The sequence below is a fragment of the Aotus nancymaae genome, unplaced genomic scaffold, assembly GCF_030222135.1.
Source record: "Aotus nancymaae isolate 86718 unplaced genomic scaffold, 86718_ANA_hifiasm-v0.15.2.pri h1tg000057l, whole genome shotgun sequence".
NCBI classification, from domain to species: domain Eukaryota; kingdom Metazoa; phylum Chordata; class Mammalia; order Primates; family Aotidae; genus Aotus; species Aotus nancymaae.
In genome coordinates, this window is record NW_026988471.1 from 18,792,328 (window position 1) to 18,814,012 (window position 21,685).

At 40.2% G+C, this 21,685-nt stretch overlaps 1 protein-coding gene across 1 annotated transcript; it reads right to left on the reverse strand.

Annotated features, from left to right (window-relative positions):
• Positions 1-463: 463 nt before the first annotated feature.
• On the reverse strand, positions 464-20,240 carry LAPTM4A (lysosomal protein transmembrane 4 alpha). Its single transcript, XM_012475099.3, has 7 exons — positions 19,978-20,240; positions 10,316-10,436; positions 5,030-5,106; positions 4,807-4,929; positions 2,475-2,570; positions 1,819-1,917; positions 464-1,082 (listed from the first exon to the last, which is right to left on the reverse strand). Exons 1-7 carry the CDS (start codon positions 20,086-20,088, stop codon positions 1,008-1,010), a joined length of 702 nt encoding a protein of 233 aa, XP_012330522.1. The 5' UTR covers positions 20,089-20,240; the 3' UTR covers positions 464-1,007.
• Between the last annotated feature and the right edge of the window lie 1,445 nt (positions 20,241-21,685).

Below are 21,685 nucleotides of genomic sequence, written 5' to 3' on the forward strand. Positions count from 1 at the left end.
ATTTCTAATTAAATGTGCATCATTGTACCACTGTCCCTTGGTGTCCATGGGGGGATTGGTTCCAGATACCCGAATCCACGGTTGCTCAAGTCCCTAATAAAATGGTGTAGTATTTGCATATGACCCATGCATATCCTACCATATTTTTAAAATTATCTCTAGATTACTTATAATATCTAATATAATGTAAAATGCTATGTAAATAATTGTTATAGTGTATTTTTTAGAGAACAATGACGAGAACAAAAAGTCTGTACATGTTCAGTACAGATCCAACTATCCATTTCTCCCCCCAAATATTTTCAATCCAGTTGATTGACTCCATGGATACAGAACCCATGGATACAAACGGCCAACTGTATTCTCAAAGTTAAAAAAAAAAACTGGCACTCTGAATACACTGTAATGGAAAATGTCAGCTTTATCTAAAAAAAACAGCTAACAGATTTAAAAAAACGACAACTCTAAGTATTTAAAGAAATTTATTAAAGCATCTTATCACAAAGATGGAAACATATACAAACTAGAAACATGCAACCATCATCTTCCACAGTCAAGTCAAAATGTCAAATGTTTCTCTTGTTTCCGCAGATTAAAAATTCAGATCTCATACCCAACTACTTAGTCACCCTGAATATTGAAGTCACTTCCTGAAAGTACCCAGGGTAGCAAATAACAAAATGCAAACTATTATATAAAGAAAGTGCAGTTAAAAAAGAAAATATGTGGCGGGTACCCCTTTTCCCTCCCCACCCCCCCAATTAAAGGCAAACAATGGCACTTTGCTCTTAACCTAGATTGTCTTCAAAAACTATTAAAATGTAAAAGACTTAAAAAAAAAAGTTGTTTAATAGTCCAAAAAGCTCCTTAGTGTTTGAAATAAATGCTTAAACAAAAGACAACATATTTTATATCAAACAAGTCTGAAGAGCCCTGAATTGCAGCATTCTGTAAAATAAACAAGACAAAAAGCTGGTATAGGATTTATTGTCAAAGGCAGAATTTCTTCAGGCAGGTAAGTAAGGAGGTGGTGGTTCTTTTTCAGGCATTTTCACGGCCATTTCATAAGTTGGCAAAACATACTAAAGAGAGAAAAAAAATTGTTATCAGATTTAATTCTCCTTTAAAATCCTTTCTGGAATAATTCAGCTTTCAGACTATTTGTCCTAAATAGGGTTATACAAAACTGCTAGCTAAAATGTTCCGGAGGAGGTGCACAAATAACCTGGAATTTTACCAAGACTGCTAGCAAAGGAGAGGTTGGGGAGAGGCAGAATTCTGCTTCTGGACAAGGATTCCTAGACAGGCAGGCAGTAAGTGCCACTGTTCTGCCCTCATTCCAGTGTGTGACAGCCTAGCCCTAGATGGGCCACATATATTTGATACGCTAAAAACCTGGGAAGTGAGTACAGCAGCAATCATAGGAGTCTGAAAGGTAGGCTTCCCCAGAAGACCCATGGAACCCTCTGCATGCATCTCCCCAGACAGGTCAGCTCCCCCTTTGGATCATATGGATGTTTTCTGAAAACAACACAAATTTCAGTCGATGGAACTCCCCATCCTTAGAAGCCCCAGACTACATGGACCTAACACAGCTGTTTCCTATCTTGTCCCCCACAAACGTGACATTCATGAGGGTCTAACAGCCAAATTGGATAAGACAAGCAACCCATGGACTCAGCATTCCAAGTGGAAAATGTTGAATCCTGTGGATTTTAAGCTGTTCATAAAAGTAGCCAGGTTCATGCCCTAACCTATGGTTATGGCATGGAAGAGAAAGGCAAGCTCCAGGTTCTTCTCTATCCAACAGTAGCTAACCTGAGGAGGTGCTTCAAAGGCAGGGTACACAGCAATCTCTGGCACGTTTCGGTTGTTGATGTATTTATAGCAGTTCCAAACACAGTTGATTAGATAAGCCTGGAAGAATAAAAACAAAGTTGACATCTGCTAGAAACTCAACAGACTACCTGCTCTAAAATGCTAGTGACTTAACAGTGCTTTCCCCACACGTCCTCTGTGTAGAAGGGAACTGACCTCTGGGTGGACCCAGCACAGGCCAGGCCCTTTCCCTACCTGCTGTCATTTAAATGTCACAAGTTTCACTGCCAACATTTCAGAAAGAAACAAGAGTTGGAGTTTCAGTTCAGGTCAGTCAACCCAATGTGCTGCAGAAGAAATTCTGGGTTTCTGAACCTTGGGAATTCTAGCAGATTTTCAATACAAATCATGAACCACTTCCAAAAACATAAAAAATTGTTCCTTTCACTTAGAGAGGGATCCTGACAGTTACAAATACTCCTTGGAAACAAGACAGAAAACATTTCCTAGAAGCAATCTCTGCTAGTGTACCAGAATAAACACTGACCCCACAAATCCTCAATCTCCCGTGACTCGTAAGGTGGTAAGGCAGCAAAAAGGTTTAGATTTGCAGTGTCAGTCTCAGTTACCCCCTAAAGATTGAGTCAGCGATGTACCTTAAAAATGATGAATAAGACAAAGAACACAAGAACAATGAACAGGAGGCAGCTGGAGTCCAAGGCCAGGAGGTCATCTTTGTAGGGAAAATCAGGCTATTAAAAAAACACACACACGTTTACAAGTCAGCCATCGCACTTACACTTGCTGATAACTGAAGAGCATCTGAAGAATACAAAGGCACCAAAGTCAAAAGTGATATTTTAATAAAAATGTATAAGCAGAATGTAAAGTGCTTTTAAGCATCATCACCATTAATGCATGCTAACAATCACTTTAAGTACACTCGTTTGAAAACCCACAATACTCCAAAAAGTCTAAATAAATTTAGCTCATTTTCTCTTTACTTTTCACTATTTTCCATCTTCCTGGCCTTCGGAAAAACACTATCCCCTACATGGCACTGGAGATCTGTTCCTATGTCACTTGAGTCATTAACTCAGGAGATGCTCAGACCTATATAAGTTCTACAGATAAACTGGGCCATTTAAATGCTATATGGGGAAAATTATTTTTCTAAATTCCAATCGTTCATCTCAGCTCTCATCAGACAGGGGCAAAAAGACATCCACTGGTTACAAAGCCAAGCAAGACACAAGTTTTACTGCAGACATACTCTATTCTACTGAAAAGCATCAGCTATATTCCTTTAAATACTTATTCACACCTGACTGTGTACAAGGCAATGAGCTAAGTTCAGGGAGAAAGGCATTATAAAAGAAGAATTTAAGATGTAAAAGCTAGCCAACAGAAGAAATACCTTCCAGTCTGAGGCACTAAGTGAACAAAACAGAAAACACGGTCTGTAAAGGGAATGATAAATTCATTTTTATGTTCTTTTCTATAAAGCTCATTTAATTTTTTAAAGTTATACTTGTTTTTAATGGAAATGTCAATATGAAGGCCTAATTACATTTTCATTTAAAAAGCAGCATAAACAGAAATCCCAAAGGACTGGAAAAAAAATATAAAAACAATTAAAAAGAACCCACCACACACCACTCCCTAAACCCAAAGCAGGTGTCTCCCCGGGGTGGGGGCGGGGGGGGGGAACCAGTTTTTTTGATCCTCTTCTGTAAACAAAAGGACAAACACAGAAGGGAGCTGCTCATGAGGGAATGCTAGGCTAAGGGTTTTATTCAGAAGACAGGTAGGCACCACTTGAAATTTCTCCACTGGAGACATGAGCAGAGAACCACAGTGAAGAGGCTGCTGACCATGGCTGACCAGGCCAACAGGCCTTGCCTCTGACCACCTCTCTCCAGCCTTCCCCACTCTCCCTCTGTGTGCCAGCCACCATGGCCAGCTTCTAGTGCCCTTACTATACACTATGCTGCTTCTTGCCTCAAGGTCTCTCTTATCTGGAACATCGTCTTCTATACTTTCTCTATTCAAACTCCTGAGTACAATTCAAATCTCACTTCCCAGCCCAGGTTTAGTTCCCATGTGATATCCACTCCCATAGTAACCAACAATGGTATGTCAGTTAACTGTCAACTTCCTGATTCCTCCACCAGGAAGTAAGCTCCACTGATGCATCGCTATGACCTAGCAGAGTGCCTTACACGTAAGAGCAACCAGCAAATGTTTTCTGAATAAATGAAGGATACATTTGGTGGTGTGCGAAATGGGCCAGGTAGGAAATGTGGAAGTGGGAAGCAAAGTTCTGAAAGACAGCACTTTGGAAATAAACTGAGGATGCCCCTGCCAATTTTCATCTACCTGGATCCCACATCTCCTTCTGACCACCTCCATGAAGCCCTCCTTGGCCACTCAACCCAGAGTTTTCCCGTCCCCCTCCATATGACATGAATCCAAGTTCCTTATTTGCTGAAGCAGTGACAGCTCCCATTTGTTATCACAGACAACACCTTCATGTATCTTGACTCCCCAAATATTATGGTTTGCTCACTAAAGATGAGACAGTTATCTTTAGATCACCAACACTGCCTAGCATGGGGCTATAAACACGATAGGCCCTTTACAAACTTGCTACAGACGTTTGTAAAGACAAAAAGCTGATCACTTAGAGAGTACCATACACACTCAAATTACTGTACCTTTGATTCACTCAAAAACAAAAGCTGAACTACGAGTTCCACAATATCCATTTCTAAGAACTCTTAATAATGAATTATCCAAATGTACGACAAGAAATTACTTTCATCTTGCTAGTTTTGTCACAGTAGCGGAGAGAGCAGAAATAATTATTTTAAGACACTTTCAAAAGCAAGTGTAGTTAAAAATATCTAAGGCTGACTCAGAATTTCAATGTAAACATTTTACTCAAAATAATTTTTTTAAAAAAGTTTAATTAGCATACACACTTACCAGTTGATCCAGATATTCTTTGATTCTTGGCAAATAGGTGAGAGAACTAATAGCAACCAGGCAACTGAGGACGAAGTCAAAAAGCCGGTAACAGAAGAATGGAATCAGCCAACCCACTTGATACTGGAGAAAAAAATCACCACCACAATATTGTATCACATATATGAAATGACTAAGTTCCCCTAAGGTCAAACTCCAAAAGCTGAAAATACAGTATACTTACAGAAATTGCTCCATAAACCAGCATTGAACTGATTATAAACATAAGAACAGAGACGGCAAAAAGAACACAGGCATTATCTAAGAAAACAAAAACAAAAATCTAATTAAGCTACTTATACAACAAAAAGAACAAAACTTCATTTAGAGCTAGCTTCAAAATATTTAAATTTAAATATTTTCAAAACTGGCTATAAAAAGATCTAAGGCCAAGAGGGTAAAAAAAAAAAAAAAATCGAAGTCTCAGCATGAAGTAATGAACCTTGAGACATTCGCACAAAGCATGTATTTGTTAAACTGCTACAACAACTCACTGACATGGGTTTAGGATGGCACATGAATTACATTCTCTGCTAGAGAAACAGGTCCCTGTGCCTTAGGAGCCCAGGAGTCTGAAGATGTACAAACAGATCATTATAATTCAATGTGTCAAGTGGTACAACAGAGGCAGAAACAATTTGCTTTGTCTGAAGCATCAGGAAAATATACGAAGAAATGACACAAGATGGGTCTTATGAGATGAGTAGGGTTTAACTGGAAGGAATGGCTGGCATTTGCTTAAAAGACAGATGTATTAAACTCAGAATGCTACATACATTACCTCTTGCCCTAGATAAATATAACCTGAAATTCAAAGTTCTCCATTAATCCTGCTTCCCCACCCAACCTCCCAAACATTAAAACTCATGGCTTCCTACACCCTGGTATCTATGCTACAGAAACTACTTTCTTCTTCGTTTCTCAAATCTTCCTCGGGTTGTTCCAACTCTCCATTAATCCATGCTAATTTTTTCACAAAACAGCCAGCAATATCAAGCAATTCTAAACCATGCGTGAATTATTGAGTTTCTTAGCACAAATCTGTAGTTGATTCTGGGCAGTGTTCTTTTTTTTTTCTTTTTTTTTTTGGAGACAAGAGTCTTGCTCTGTCACCCAGGCTGGAGTACAGTGGTGCAGTCATGGCTCACTGCAACCTCCTTCACCTCCCCGGTTCAAGTGATTCTTGTGCCTTAGCCTCCAGAGTAGCTGAAATTACGGACACGTACCACCACACTTGGCTAATTTTTGTATTTCTAGTAGAGATGAGCTTTCACCATGTTGGCCAGGCTGGTTCAAATTCCCAACCTCAGGTGATACATCTGGGCAGAGATTAAGAAACTGAGGGGGATGGGCATGGCAAGCCACACCTGTAATCTCAGTACTTTGGGAGGCTAAGGTGGGAAAATCACTTGAGGCCAGGAGTTTAAGACGAGCCTGGGCAACAAAGCAAGACCTCGTATCTACAAAAGATGTTTCAAAATTAAAAAAAAAAACAAAAACTGGGGGCACTAATATGATGACTAATTAGAACAACTGTTGAATATTCCTTATTGGGTAAATGTAAATATAACTTTTTTTTTTTTTTTTGAGACAGAGTCTTGCTCTGTCACCCAGGCTGGAGTACACTGGTGCGATCTTGGCTCACTGCAAACTCTGCCTCCTGGGTTCACGTGATTCTCTTGCGTCGGCCGCCAGAGTAGCTAGGATTGCAGGCCCATGCCACCACACCCAGCTAATTTTTGTATTTTTAGTAGAGATGGGGTTTCACCATGTCAGCCAGGCTGGTCTCAAACTTCTGACCTCAACTGATTCACCCACGTCAGCCTCCCAAAGTGCTGGGATTACAGGCATGAGCCACCATGCCCAGCATGTATATATCATCTTTTCACTAGGCAGTAAAACATCATCAGTATTTGGCACTAAACTAAGAATAGTCCTCTTTATTTTTTCTTAGAGGATAAATGTTAAGAATTTAAGGGACTTCCCTGCTACAACAGGCAAACTACCACTTAGAAGAATTCAGGTTAAAAACAAAATATGAAAGTAAACCAGTATTATCAAATTTGAAAGCAAAATTTGTGATTCAAACAATCAGCTTTCAAGAATCTGCTATGGGGTGGGCACAGTGGCTCATGCCTGTAATCGCAGCACTTTGGGAGGCTGAGGTGGGAGGGTCACTTGAAGTTGGGAGCTCAAGACTGGCCTGGTAAATATAGGGAGACCACCATATCTCCACAAAAAACATTAGCTACTCAGGTAGCTGAGGTGGGAGGATCACTTGAGCTCAGGAATTCTGGGTTACAGTGAGGTATTACTGTACCACTGCACTCCAGCTGGGGCAACAAAGACCTTGTCTTTAAAAAATGTTTTTAAACAAATAATATAAATGCAATTTAAAAAATGAAGAGCATTTATCCCATTCATGAGGGTTGAGCCCTCATAGCCTAATCACCACCCAAGGGCCCCACCTCTTAATATCATTACCTTGGAGATTAAGCTCCAACATATGAATTTTGGAGGGACACGTATTTCTAACCAGAGCAACTTTCTTCTATTAGTAGCTACATTTAAAAAAATAAAAAAGGCTTATGAAACTGCATGCTTATTTTGATTTCTTAAAGTATTAAAACAATAAAGTGAAGTTCAAGGTTTTACACTGGAACAAAGAGCAAAACAGGGGAAATGGGGTGGCAGGTGAGAAATACATAGGATGCCTGGAACAACAGACACTCTGGTATATTTGTGAATCAATAAAGCTAACAAAACACAAGAGTTAGATTAGATGTGCAGAGAGAAATCTCAGTTTCCAGCCACTACACTTAGGAACCTCCCCTAAATGTCTCCTTTCACTTCTGGAAGTGAATGTAAATAAGGTTAAATCCATACTTGAAAAACAGCTTGCATAGGTTTAATCCTATTTAGCTGATGAAAAATAGTCACAAATCTCCTTATTTATGGTCATTAGGTCAATGATCAGAAATTAACTGGGTCTGAGGAAAAGTCAAATTTCAATTTCCAAAGAAACACAAAACCACCACACAATCAAGAACTATGTGTGTGTGTTTTTTTATGCAGTCTCACTCTGTCACCCAGTCTGGAGTGCAGTGGCACAATCTTGGCTCACTGCAACCTCTGCCTTCCAGGCTCAAGAGATCCTCCCATCTGAGTATCCTGAGTAGCTAGGACTACAGGCGTGTGCCACCATGCCCAGGTAATTTTTTTGTATTTTTGGTAGAGACGGGATTTCACCACGTTGCCTAGGCTCATCTCAAATTCCTGAGCTCAAGCAATCCACCTACCTTGGCCTCCCAAAGTGTTGGGATTATAGGCATGAACCACTGCACCCAGCAAGAACTATGTATTTTTACATTCACTCAAGAATAAGAGCTTTGGTGCAATTATAATCAACAAATATACTAATGAATATATCTGATTTTCGCAGTAGTTAATAACATTCATGCAATATGCAGTAACTCAAGACTTCATCCCTACAGCTCTAGCCACAGAAGCCAGTCTAAAAGACCTACAAGAATCTCAAAAATGGTAAATCATTTTTCTACACCTCAATTTTAGGAGAAATATGACAAGGGAAAATGCTGATATTAGCAGATTAATTAAAATTTTACATCCTGAAGTATAATTTTGAACATATCAAAAATTGACTAATAGTCACTGGAAGATAAAGTTTATTTATTTATTTATTTATTTATTTTGAGATGGAGTCTCGCTCTGTCACTCCGGCTATAGTGCAGTGGTATGACCTCAGCTCACTGCAATCTCCACCTCCCAGGTTCAAGCGATTCTCTTGCTTCGCTTGGATTACAGGTGCCCACCATCATGCCCAGCTAATTTTTTTGTATTTTTAGTAGAGATGGGGTTTCACCATATTGGCCAGGCTGGTTTCAAACTCCTGAGCTCAAGTGATCTGCCTGCCTCACCCTTCCAAAGTGCTAGGATTACAAGCGTTAGCCACCATACCTGGCCTATTTATTTATTTTTTAAATAAAAACAGACTATTCAGAAGGAAACAAATGCTAGAAGGGCTATTGATAATATGTTTTTATGTCTCCTGTCACAGTTGACAATTAAATTTCAGGAGCCTTTTTTTTTTTTTTAAAGCATTTTAAAAAACAATGTGATCAACTGTTAAGTGCTTTCATACTACTACATATGACTGCCACAAAATTCTACCTGGCTCCTGGAAATAAAATTGACCCTGTGGACATGAATTATTTGAATTACAAACCAAGCACACATACACACACATGCACTCACAACTTCAAAACCTGATCAAAGGCCATAAATGTAATGAAGCTCAAAACTTTTTAATAAAAGCTAATAAATCTAAAAACATGAGAATTAACATAATTTAGAAACATGCATGGGAACTGAAACTATTTTTCTGAAGTAACATTTTAAAATATACATGTATAAACTGCTTGCACTGAAAAGTATGAGGCATAATTTTCTGTTCAAATATTATATTTCTTACATAATTTATAATAATTTAAAATCCCAGCTAAAATTTTTCTAGCTTTTAGAGAAAAATAAATGATTTGTTTAAAATGCTGCTATCAGGGAATAATAGGTCTAAAGAGGTGATTTATGTGAATGTTCCAGTGTTACTCTAGGTTTAACCCAATGTTATGTTTCTGTCCATCTAAATAGAAGTATATATAGTAATTGTGACTCTGAGCAAAAAGACATCATCAATAGTTAAATAATTTGTATTTTACATTTTACTGTAATAGCCTATTTGCTCCATGAGCAAATCTCCCAGCCCAACATTTGTCAGCTGGCCCTCAAAGGTTTACAGTTTGTTTTTATTTCATTTCTTTCTCCCTGGTATCTGAGAGTCAAGGTACATTTTACACATCTCTCAAAAACCTAATAGTCATTGGATTTTCTGGCTAGAAATGCTCAATTGTAATCCTCGCTGAATATCTCTGAGAACCCCATCAAAATGCTTTCCTGCCTCAGTAAGGATGACTTAAATTTAACTTGTTACCCTTATTATGTAATCATTTTAACTTTCTGAAATGTAACTTAAGCATAATCTAATCAATCCTCTAAATAACTAGTGTGTGTGGAGAGAGAGACACATGTGCCAAATAATATTTTGGTCAACAATGGACTACGTATATGACGGTGGTTCCGTAACACTGTAATAGTGTATTTACAGTATTACTATGTTTTTGTATCTTTAGATACACACGTATTTGCCATTGTATGACTACTGCCTACAGCATTCAGTACAGTAATCTGCTGTACAGGTTTTAGCCTAGAAGCCTCTACCATTTAGCCTAGGTGTATAGTAGGCTATGCTATCTAGGTTTGTGTAAGTACACCCTATGATGTTCACACAACAAAATCACCCAACGACATTTCTCAGAATGTGTCCCCATCATTAAACAACACATGACTGTATATAAAAATTAGCAGGGGAGATTTTTTTCAATTAAACACATACCAGCCATTCTCTCAGATGAATAGTAATTACCGATGACTTCATACTGAATGTTGACAGCTGGCATGGAGTTTGGATGAGTCACTTCCACAGTCAGCAAAATTGCCATCAATAGGTTTACTACCTATAAAAGATAACATTCTATCACTTACATTAATTACCATCAGGACGTAATCTTATCACAATCTCTAGGTATCTTCTCATATTTAAGATTGTCTTACTTGAAGTAACAAAGATATAAAACAGTGGGAGACTACCTTGAGATCAAACATTATGCAACTACCACTATAAGAATAATTCAAAAATAAATATTTATAAAGTATAATATTAACCATTTCAAAGAATAAGATGCTTAACCAATACACCAGAATAAAATGACAGAAAAATTAAAACTAAAGAATCATTACAAATGGTTCATGTTCAAAACTACACACTTATTCATATACCAAACTCAGAATTTCTGGGTATGAAGAAGTTACTGTTCATCATTATATTTATTCATCAAATGCCTGAAATCCTTCCACAGCATATCCCATCTGGTGATAGAGAACTATTTTCTCTTGAGCTAGACTCAAATGCTTAAGAGACTTACCAAGATTTTGAATGTCACTTAACTCATCTACTGGTCTTAATTCTTTTTTGTTTGTTTGTTTGTTTTTGTTTTTGAGATGGAGTCTCACTCTGTTACCCAGGCTGGATTGCAGCAGTGCAATCTTGGCTCATTGAAGCCTCCGCTTCCTAGACTCATGTGATCCTCAGCCTCCGGGTAGCTGGGATTACAGGTGCCCACCACTATGCCCAGGTAATTTTTGTATTTTTAGTAGAGACAGGGCTTTCACCATGTTGGCCAGGCTGGTCTCTAATTCCTGACCTCAAGTGATCCACCCAGCCCCAGACTCCCAAAGTGCTGGGGTTACAGGCGTGAGACACCACACCCAGCCTTAATTCTACCTTTTGAGATAATGTGCTCTCCCTTCTAAGTTAGTGCTCCAATACCTGAAAATAGCCTCCAAATACTGTGTTTTCTAGAATAGACATTCAGGTCTTTAAGTCATTCCTCTGACTGGCATGTTTCCTAGCTACCTATTTCCCTATTGTTTTCCTCTTTACACACATGCTCCAGTTTGATGGATATATATTAAAATGAGGTAAAATCATCCCAATCAGAACACAATGGGGTCTCAGTTCTCATATGCTAGCTAACAAATTTCAATCAATGCAACCTAAAGTTGTACTGTTTTTTTGTTTTTGTTTTTGGTAGAAACAAGGTCTCACTCACCATGTTGCCTAGGCTGGTCTTGAACTCTTGGCTTCAAGTAATCCTCCTGCCTTGGCCTCCCAACATGCTGGGATAAAAGGCGTGAGTCACCGCACCCAGCCTGCACTGGCTTTATAAATTTTCTGAGTAACACATGCAAGTAACTCCCTAAAACACCAAGTTCTTTTTCACGCTTGATTGTGCTAAGCCACCTCCTGTACCTGTACAGTTGGATTCAGGGACTCAAACATAGGCCTTACTATACCTGCAACTGAATTTCATCTTACTATATTCTTGCCTGTGAAGATTTCCTAGATGTAGATTCTGATACACTACAAATTTACTACCTGTCTGAGCTTCCTGAATTTAGGATCAGCATGTAATCGGTATCTCCATCTAAGTCACTAACAAAAGAGAACAGAGCTGAGAACAAAGCTGCCAGAGGCTGCCCCTTCCCATTAACCAGCAACTTCTGAATAAAATTCTTTAGCTATAGAGGAACATCCTGCTGAAATCCCATCATAATATCTGGTGAATTTTCCTAGTCTCCCAGGATTGTAAATCCATTTTAAAAGGAAATGAGTTGTGCCTATACTTGCTGGCCAATCCCTGCAGTATCCCAGGAGGCTACACTGTATTTAAGTACTAAGAAAGAGTACTGTTAATGACTCAAGATAGAAATCTCACCTAGGATTGGAGTTAGGCTTCCTTACCTAGTTAAGTTCACAGAATCTGCCCTCCTTCCCTTTGTGAAAATGTGAACGTTTGGTACTTTCAAGGGTCATTAAATTCCTATCAATAGAATTTTATTTTTATTTAGTTTTTGAGATGGAGTCTCACTCCGTTGCTCAGGTTGGAACACAGTGGTGCAATCTCAGCTCACTGCAGCCTCCACCTCCTGGGTTCAAGCAATTCTCTTGCCTCAGTAGTCCCAAGTAGCTGGGACTTTTCTGAGACTAAGCCTCGCTCTGTTGCCCATGCTAAAGTGCAGCGGCACGATCTTGGCTCACTGCAGCCTCCACCTCCTGGGTTCAAGTGATTTTCCCAACTCAGCCTCCCAAGTAGCTGGGACTACAGGCACACGCCATCAAGCCTGGCTAATTTTTCTATTTTTAGTAGAGATGGGGTTTCACCATGTTGGCCAGGCTGGTCTCAAACTCCTAACCTCAAGTGATCCATCCTCCTCAGCCTCCCAAAGTGCTGGGATTACAGGTGTGAGCCACTGCACCCAGCCAGCTATCAACAGTATTTTAAACAAACTATTATATACTTCTTCCGTTTCACCTTGAATGATAAACACACAGGAAATGCATTTTCCTTTTATCAGCTGAAGTCATTTCACTAACATCTGCTAGATAAACAGATCAAGTTTTATCTTTAGGGTAGATAATCTAAACAATGTCACAATATCAAATTTGGAATCAACCAATATTTATTGAGGATACACTCTATGCCGTGTATTTACGTATATTACTTCACATATTCCTCACGACAACCCGTGAAGTATATTACTAAAGCCCATGTGCAGATGGGGAAACTAAGATTCAGTAAAGCTATGTAACTTGTGTTAAGCTTGCTGAGCTGACAAACGGGAGAATCAGGATACAAATCCGGTATTTAAGACATCCTGCTTCTCAGCACTACATGATTATTAATAACCATCCCCCAATAACTCTTGCTTGAGGTCTTTCCAAAAGAAACCATTATCTAAGGCTATAAAATGTTTATACTTTACTATGTTCAGCAGCACGCCTCTTTCCTTGCATTGTTCAGAGGCAAGGTACACTATCTTTCAATTCTTTAGAGGACTTACCGGGAACAATCACTTTTGCAAGGTGGCTCCCCAGTTGAAGGCTAATTTGTTTTGTTGCCCACATTTACTGCAACAGTTTTGGCCAGTGTGTATGGGGTATGAGTATGAGCTAATACAACTGGTGAATTAATTACTGAACAATCAGATATATCTACTAAAACATTATACATCTGTGTATGGAAATCAGTTTGAAATCAACTCAGCAAACTCTTGTTTGCTAAACACAGAATAGTCACAATGAAAAGGCTCTTTGCGGTACAGAAGTTCTTTTGTCAAGAAAAGCATGCAAATCCAATTATTAAATGAAGGGAATGACATGCTAAAAATGTTTAGGAGTTCTATTTTCCCTTCTTAAATATTTTTATCACATGAAAGATTTCTAAAAATCTCACACCTATATATAGTCCCAGCTACTTGGGAGGCTGAGGTGGGAAGGACTGCCTGAGCTCTGGAGACCAGCCTGGGCAACAACAGCAAGACTATCCCTTAAAAAAACAAACAGAACAAAAAAAACCTCTTTTCTTCTCTTCCATGGATAAGTCACATGCTCATCCACTGTATCTTCTTTTAGTGACACTTCAAATTTCATTTCACTGTAGGTCATATCCCTGAATATTAAACAAAATAAATCATAGGACTAATCAAAGGGATCAAGAATAGTGAAACAAATTTCAGTGCTACTTAAAGCTTTTTTCAAATCTTCTTTAATTATATTCCATTAGATCATATCATTTCATTAGAACCCCAACTTTAGGTATTACACTGGAAAACCCATCCTTGTGACTTTTTAAAAATTTTTGTGTAGAGATAGCATCTCACTATGTCGTCCAGTCTGGTCTTGAACTCCTGGCCTCAAGTGATCCTACCACATTGGCCTCCCAAAGTACTAGAATGACAGGTGTGAGCCACTGCTCCTGGCATCCTTGTGATCTTAAAGATATTCACCGATGAACACCTACCTGTGCTCATATATAAGCCCTGGCAACTTACCTCTGATTAACGTTGATATTTCTAAGTTACATGTTTAGTTTTTCAAAAAATACATAAAATTAACTGTAGTCTTACAATATAAAATTTCTCTGAAAATATCCACCTATGTACAAACTATTCCAAATGTTTATTCCTGATTCATTTTTTTTTCCTTTCGCTGTATTCAGGAAAGAAAGTTAATAAAAATGTAATTTAAAAAGAATGATTAAGCTGGGGACACTGGTGTGTGCCTGTAGCCCCAGCTAGTCAGGTGCCTGAGGTGGAAGGATCACTTGAGCCCAGTTCAACACTGCAGTATGCTATAATCATGCCGCTGCACACCAGCACAGTCAACATAGCAAGACCCCATCTCTCAAAAAAAAATTATTCACTTCTAAACTTGACAATATGGACAGGTATAGAATGCAGCAATATTTTAGCAGCATGGGCTTCAAGTCACCACTCAATGTGGGAACAATACTGTAAATTTAATCAGTCAAACCATGTGGTGTGCATTGTTTTTGAAACCTTCTTGTACATCTTACAAGTGTGTACAATAAGAACTGTGCTCGATATGACTTGTTACAAAATAACTGTATCAGATCCATGGAAGCACAGGGTTTAGAGAGAGTGAATCTTTGTTTTCTCGGTTCATTGTCACACCTATTGCAGAAGATTCTTTGAAGACTTTTTAAAAAATCATTATTCTTCAGTTTTCCCACAGTGTAATTTGCCCAGACGCAGTATCTACTGAGATAATAATTAAAATAGTGTGTCTGGTTCAAGGAGGCATCCAGATAACGGCTTCCCATGCAGAGAAAGCACCCACAGGAGAGTCTGTTATCTCATAAAGATCAAAATTGACTATCTTTAAAACTTTTTTTTTTTTTTTAAGAGACGGGGTCTCCCTATGTTGCCCAGGCTGGAGTGCAGTGGCTATTCACAGGCACGACCCCACTACTCATCAGCACAGGAGTTTTGACCTGCTCCATTTCCAACCTGGGCCGGTTCACCCCTCCTTAGGCAACCTGGTAGTCCCCCACTCCCAGGAGGTCACCATATTGATGCCAAACTTAGTGCAGACACCCGATAGGCATAGGGCACTACAGCCCAGAACTCCTGGACTCAAGCATTCCTCCAGCCTCAGCCTCCCAAGTAGCTGGTACTACAGGCACACGCCACTGCGCCTGGCTTAAAACGTTTTTTAAATGTACCGCCAATCTACAGAACTAAGCAAAGTCTGTTATCTGATAAAGATCAAAATTGACTGTCTTTAAAACATTCTTTAAATGTATAATTAAAAGTTTTTTGTTGTTTACTGTTAGATGTAAATACAACTGAGCATTCATAGTATTTTTTGGAGGAGACAATTCATTCAACAAATGTATAATGAACACCTCAAATGTTTTAATTAATAAGTTAGCCACCACACATTTTATTTTGAGATAGCGTCTCTCTGTCACCCAGGATCAAGAGTAGTAGCATGACCTAGGCTCACTGCAACCTCTGCCTCCCAGGCTCAAGAGATCCTCCCACTTCAGCCTCCCCAGTAGCTGGGACTACAGGCATGCACCACCACACCACGCCCCACTAATATATATATATATTTTTTTTGTTTGTAGAGAACGGGGTTTCATCATATTGCTTAGGCTGGTCTCGGACTCCTGGGCTCTGGCAATCTGCCTGCCTTGGCCTCCCAAAGTGCTGGGATTACAGGCGTGAGCTACTGCCCCCAGTCCAGCAACACACATTTTATAAAGTAAGATATCACCCTTTTCCCTCCAGGAGAACATCTTGCTGTAGAGAGAAAAATAAGGAGCAAAAGACAATCATACCAATGTGTCCTGAGTACTATTTAATAAGTACATACAAGAAGCATCTAGAAACTTTTGCAGGTGCACCGTGAGAAAAACAGATCCCTCTGGTTAGGAAGTGAAGAAAGCTTGACCATGAAAATATGTAAGCTAACCGTTAACAAATTATCTGGAATTGGCAAAATGTTGTTCATGGCTGAAGCTGGATGATGAATAAACGGGAGGTTTTCATACTATTTCACCACTTTTGTGTGTATGAAAACTTCCTTAACAAACTTTTTAGAAAGTGACTTGGGAGGACAGTATTTCAAGGAGAAGGAATAGCATATGCAAAGGCAGAGGCACAAAACTTCCTTAGTTTAAGGAAGGAAACTAACTGAAATATAAACAAGTTATGCTTATGAAGTCAGAGGTGAGGGCTGGAAAGGAATAGAGCTTAAGGAAACCTGTTTTTACTTCTCTCCCAGATACATAATTTCAAACTGCTTATGGTTGAGACACTCATGAACAATTAGCCATATATTAAGTCCAAGAGATAAAATTATTACAAATGCTCAAAATGCATTCTTGTAGTACACACCATTAACCACAAAGTATATCTACTGCAGCAGACTTCTAAGTCCATTTTCAATTATTCAATAAACATTTGAGCTTATGCCTCCTAAAAAAAACTTGTTTAAAATCAACTGGCTTCAAATTTTTCAATAAATGATAGCAAAAACAATTTCAGGAATGCCAGAATTTAAACTTGAGCTCATCTGGAAATTTCCTGTTACTTAACCAGGTATGTTTCTTTTCAATCTAAAATACCAAAGGCTAACACTTCAGCGCTGGTACATCCGGTGGGTTCTGGCTTTCTCTATGTCCTACAGCACTATTTGCTACCATACAATGAATATTTTAGTATATAGTGTTACAGTACTTTAACACTAGACCAGCAGAAGCCACGGCTAGAAAGCAATGAGACTGTATCAAATACAGTCACCGATAGCGAGGGAGAGGGACATCCCCAAGTTCCACACAACACAGGGGGAATCATCATCTCAGAAGTCTGGCCCAGGCAAGTAAAGAGAAACATAAATATTCTCCTATGCAGACTGTGAATTATTGCCTCACCAGGAGTCAATGAAGAGAGTATCTTGACAAGATAGGTAGGCAGGGAAGTGATATTTAACGCTCACTCACTCATCCCCATATTGTTTCTGTCTAAGTAAAGCAGCTTCTGAGAACAAAATGGACTGCTTGGACAAGCTCTCTTAGTTTCAAAGTATTATACTACATTTTGGACTAGGTGGTCTTGTATCATAAGTCTTACATATCTCCCCAAGTTGGCAGAGACTGTCTTTACATTGCTATGGTACTGAAGCTACACCTTTGAAGGTCAACAATATTATAATAAACAAAACCAATGGCCTTTTTCCAGTACTTATTCTGATTAGAATCTTATATTATTGATTACCTTCCCCTTCTCCTTCATCACTGTACCATAAGTTTTTCATACCTGTGTTCCAAGTTCTTTATGATAACATAAACATCTTAACGGCATATGCTGTGTTAGACAAGAAACATTTGAGAATCTAACATTTGGCAGGTAATAGGAAAACAGAAGACAAATGGCACATGGTCCCTATGTTTATTCCTTTTGTATATCCACCAAAGCCTTTTACACTGCAGATAGTCAGTAAATCTCATAATCAATTTAAGACAGGTGAAACGATTTAAGCAGTTTACAATAAAATGTTTTACACTAACCTGAGAAGTCTATGTAAAATAAGAACAGCTATGGCATCTTTTTAAAATTGTGAAACTAAAGCATGGTCTTCAGAGACACATGAATCCTTTTCACAACAAGGGCTTAAAGTAGGGAACAGATGTAAGCTCCTCACTCCCTACTTTGTTAGAATAAACGCCCCTGCTGAAGTTTTTCTCTCTGCATTTTGAGTTTCGTTTGTAGTTCCCACTTTCTCCTGCTATTCTATTCATTTTCGAGCTGAACCCATAGCATGAAAAAAATCTGCCTAAAAAAAAACTGAAAATAAGTACAGCCAATTACATCCGGATGGTTGAAATAGAAATGGTGGTACTCTCAAGGAGTTAGGAACCCTTTGTTCTGTGAGTAGAGGGAAGGATCCGAGAAGAAACGGGAAGACTCAGACTGAAGGCGAGAGAGCCAGGCCAGGCCGATAGATTCTCTTAGTTAAGTAGGAGAGAAGGTCATCTTCTGGGGGTGAGGAAGACGGAATTGAGTAAGAGGCTGGAGAATCCTCAAGGTTAGAATTATTCACTTAGGGAAATAGAAGACAGAGCTAAGGACAAACAAAAGAAATTAGACCCAGCCCCTCAGCAAAATGGAGAAGATAGAAAACGAAGTCAGAAACGTAATGCAGCTGATGGTCATTAACTGTATGTTTAGAATTCCAAATCAGTTAAAATACAGAACAAAAGAGTCTCTGAGGGAAAATGTGATATAGTTCTACCAATAAGATGGTATTTCTGAATATAAAAGTATAGGAAACAAGAAAATAAACTTAGCACAAGCAAACCTACACATTCAAGTTGTGTTGTTTTTTAAATGTACATCAGAAAAAAGACAGTAACTAACAACAGGGCAGGTAGGAGGAAAGTGGAGTCAGGTAGTTCCCCAGGGGTGGGCCAGGAAACAGTATCTGCCTCATTTAAGATGTTTGGCATCTGGCGTTTATCCAAATACTTACTGATGATTTCAAGACAATGGGTGGGGAGAAGCAGCGAGTAGAGAGAAAAACAGATTGCATCTGGGATGACTCTCTTCCTCTTTTGCAGTTCAGTTAAATATCAAAAACAGCACAGTATCATCAATGTGCACTCCCCACACAACCATATGCACGACGTCATTAAAGAAAGTGGCCAAGTCGACCATGTAAGAAGTTCGTCAGAGCTTCCGTAAAGTCTTAATAACCTAAAACTACCTAAACTGAATCACGTATTTGGAAGTCACGGACAAATTAGGTTTAATGTGCGTGGATACTATAAACGGTGAATTAAAAAAGAAAAATCACAAACATATTACTAGTGAACCACCAGTCAACAAGTGTCAACTTGGTAAGGACAGATCTTGGAACCCAGGAGATACCAGCGTAGGTGGCCAGGACTGAAAGGGCTCTCAATAAAGGTCTCCGTAAAAACAGCGGGTCGGCTACGAAGAGCATCTACTGCGCAGGGAGGAGGCTGCACCAGGACAAAAGCTGGTCAGGCGTAAACTCAGGCAAATGCTATCGCCCCCAAGCGATTCTGAAGACTCGCAAGAGAGGCACTGTAACAAAACAAAGTCCAGGAAACAGAAAACGGGATTACCGCTGGATCTTTCGCTTTCCCAACCGGAAGACAATGTCGAAACTCAACTGCATTTATCAAGGTCCGCTCCTAATTGTTTCATTAGGGGAAAAAATTCCAGGGAGCACTGGGTAGGAGGAAGGGAGGGGCTGCCTTTCAGATCGCAGAAATACAAAAAGAGCCAAAACAGAGGAATTCCCACCACATCCTAGCACCCCCGTGCCTCCGCCTGAAACGCCTCTGCTCTCCCAAGCCCGCTTTTCTCCTCAAATTCTTGCCAAAGAACAATATCCCCATGCTTATCACCCCCCACTCCGATTCCTGGACTAGGTTCCTTCCCCAGAGTCCCTGGACTTCATCCAGAGTTGGCGCGCCCTAAAGAGCAGCGCCCCTCCACGTCCCCGCCCCACCCAACACCCCGTGTCCAGTCCCACCCCCTCCGCACCAGGCCTGGCTCCCCAGGGCCCCTGGTCGTGCGCGCCACGCCCGCCCGCCTTACCATATACCAGGTCCCCAGGATGATGGTCCCGGTGCGGACATGGCAACAGCCGCAGCACCGGGTGCTGTAGAACCGGTCGCTGCGGCTCCGCTTGAAAGTCATGGACACCATCGGGAATCTCGACGACCTTTCTTGGCCGGGCCTCTGACAAACGTTCTCCACCCCGCAGTCAAACTCAAACGGTTCGGTCACGGTCTCCAAAACCAAACGACGCGTCTTCAAGCCCGCCCCCACCCTGGGACCGGGTCTGCTCCTTCGCGCCTGCGCACTGAGAGCAGCGACTTCGGCTTACCCACCCCTCTTCCTCCACACAGGCCAATGGAGAGCGGAAGGCTGGATAGACCCGACTTCTGATTGGAAGAACTAGGAGATTGACAAGACCTCACGGCCAATTAGAAGTGCAACGCTCCTCAGCCAGTTTCCGCCTGTTACTTGAGGGCAAGGGCTGGTTCTTGGGCCTAGAATAGCTGTAGCCCGGTAGTTCTCCATCCCGGAGATGAGACCCACAAGAAAAGAGGCATTTAATGGGAAAAAGGAGACACGAGATGGCGTAGATGGCACAAAGCAGGCACCACAGGCTTTCCTGAGCACCGTGTGCCACGTACTGCTTCGGAAGCGTCACGGGCTGGTCACGTGACCTTTGCGCGCAGCTCGATTATTGGGCGGGCCAGGGGTGGGGTCTGTTAGGAAGGGGCGGGACCAAGCCCAGCGTAGAGGTGTCCTCACCCTTGTTGCGAAATGGGGGGCTGCCTGGAGGGGAGGAGGGATTGGATTTACACCCTCCCCTCCCTCCGAAGCCTCCTTTGTGGGGGCGAAGAAATACCATCCAACCCTGCCAAAGGCAAAAGGATTAAGGATAAATGAAAACAAGATAACGTAGAACTGCTTAGCTGCTGGGTTTTTAGAGATGAGTGATTTTTTTTGTAGGGAAAAATTATGAAACACATTGAAATGGACCAAAAAATTACTGAATGTCTTCAGTGAAAAAACAGCCTGGACATTCTGTTGCTGGGTGGGGCTGTTCGCCTTTCTTTGTGGTGCTCTGCACAACTCTGTAAGACCCCTCCACTGGATTCCATATTGTATCTTACCCCTCCTTGGGAAAGCTATTTTGCATCGATTTGTAAATTCATTCCCCAGTCCTGATTGAACGATATAGGTGGATGCTTTAAATTCTGCTTAGAGCTGATTCTGACAGCTTACTGGTCCCTGGTTAATGAGTAAATAAATTTTTTTACACGGTTCATTTGTATTTGTGTGAGACCTGTGACTTTATCTTTAAAAAATGTATTTATCATTTTAATGCTTTGGTAAACACACTTCTTTTCAGAGAATAGAAAGAACTTCCCTTCTGCCGGGTATTTCTTAGCCAGAGACCACAGTGAATTCAGAGTAAAGGTTATTTCTTTGGCATGGCTTCTTTGAAAACTGCCTGAAATTATGTACGTATTTGTTGATTATCTTCCCAATAAAATACAAATTCTGGACGAGTAGAGACTATTTGTTCATCACTGAAGCAGTTGTCCATGGAGCCTACTTTCAAGCTATCTGGGAAGCAGTAGTTAAGCCAACCCACGCTAAAGGATGGAGTGTGACTGGCTATTTAACTCAGAATGAATTATGACACTTCTCTGCTTATATAGGGAGTACGTTATCTTAACCCGGCCCCCACAATTACATATTCCTTATTTCATTCTAGGCACGGATC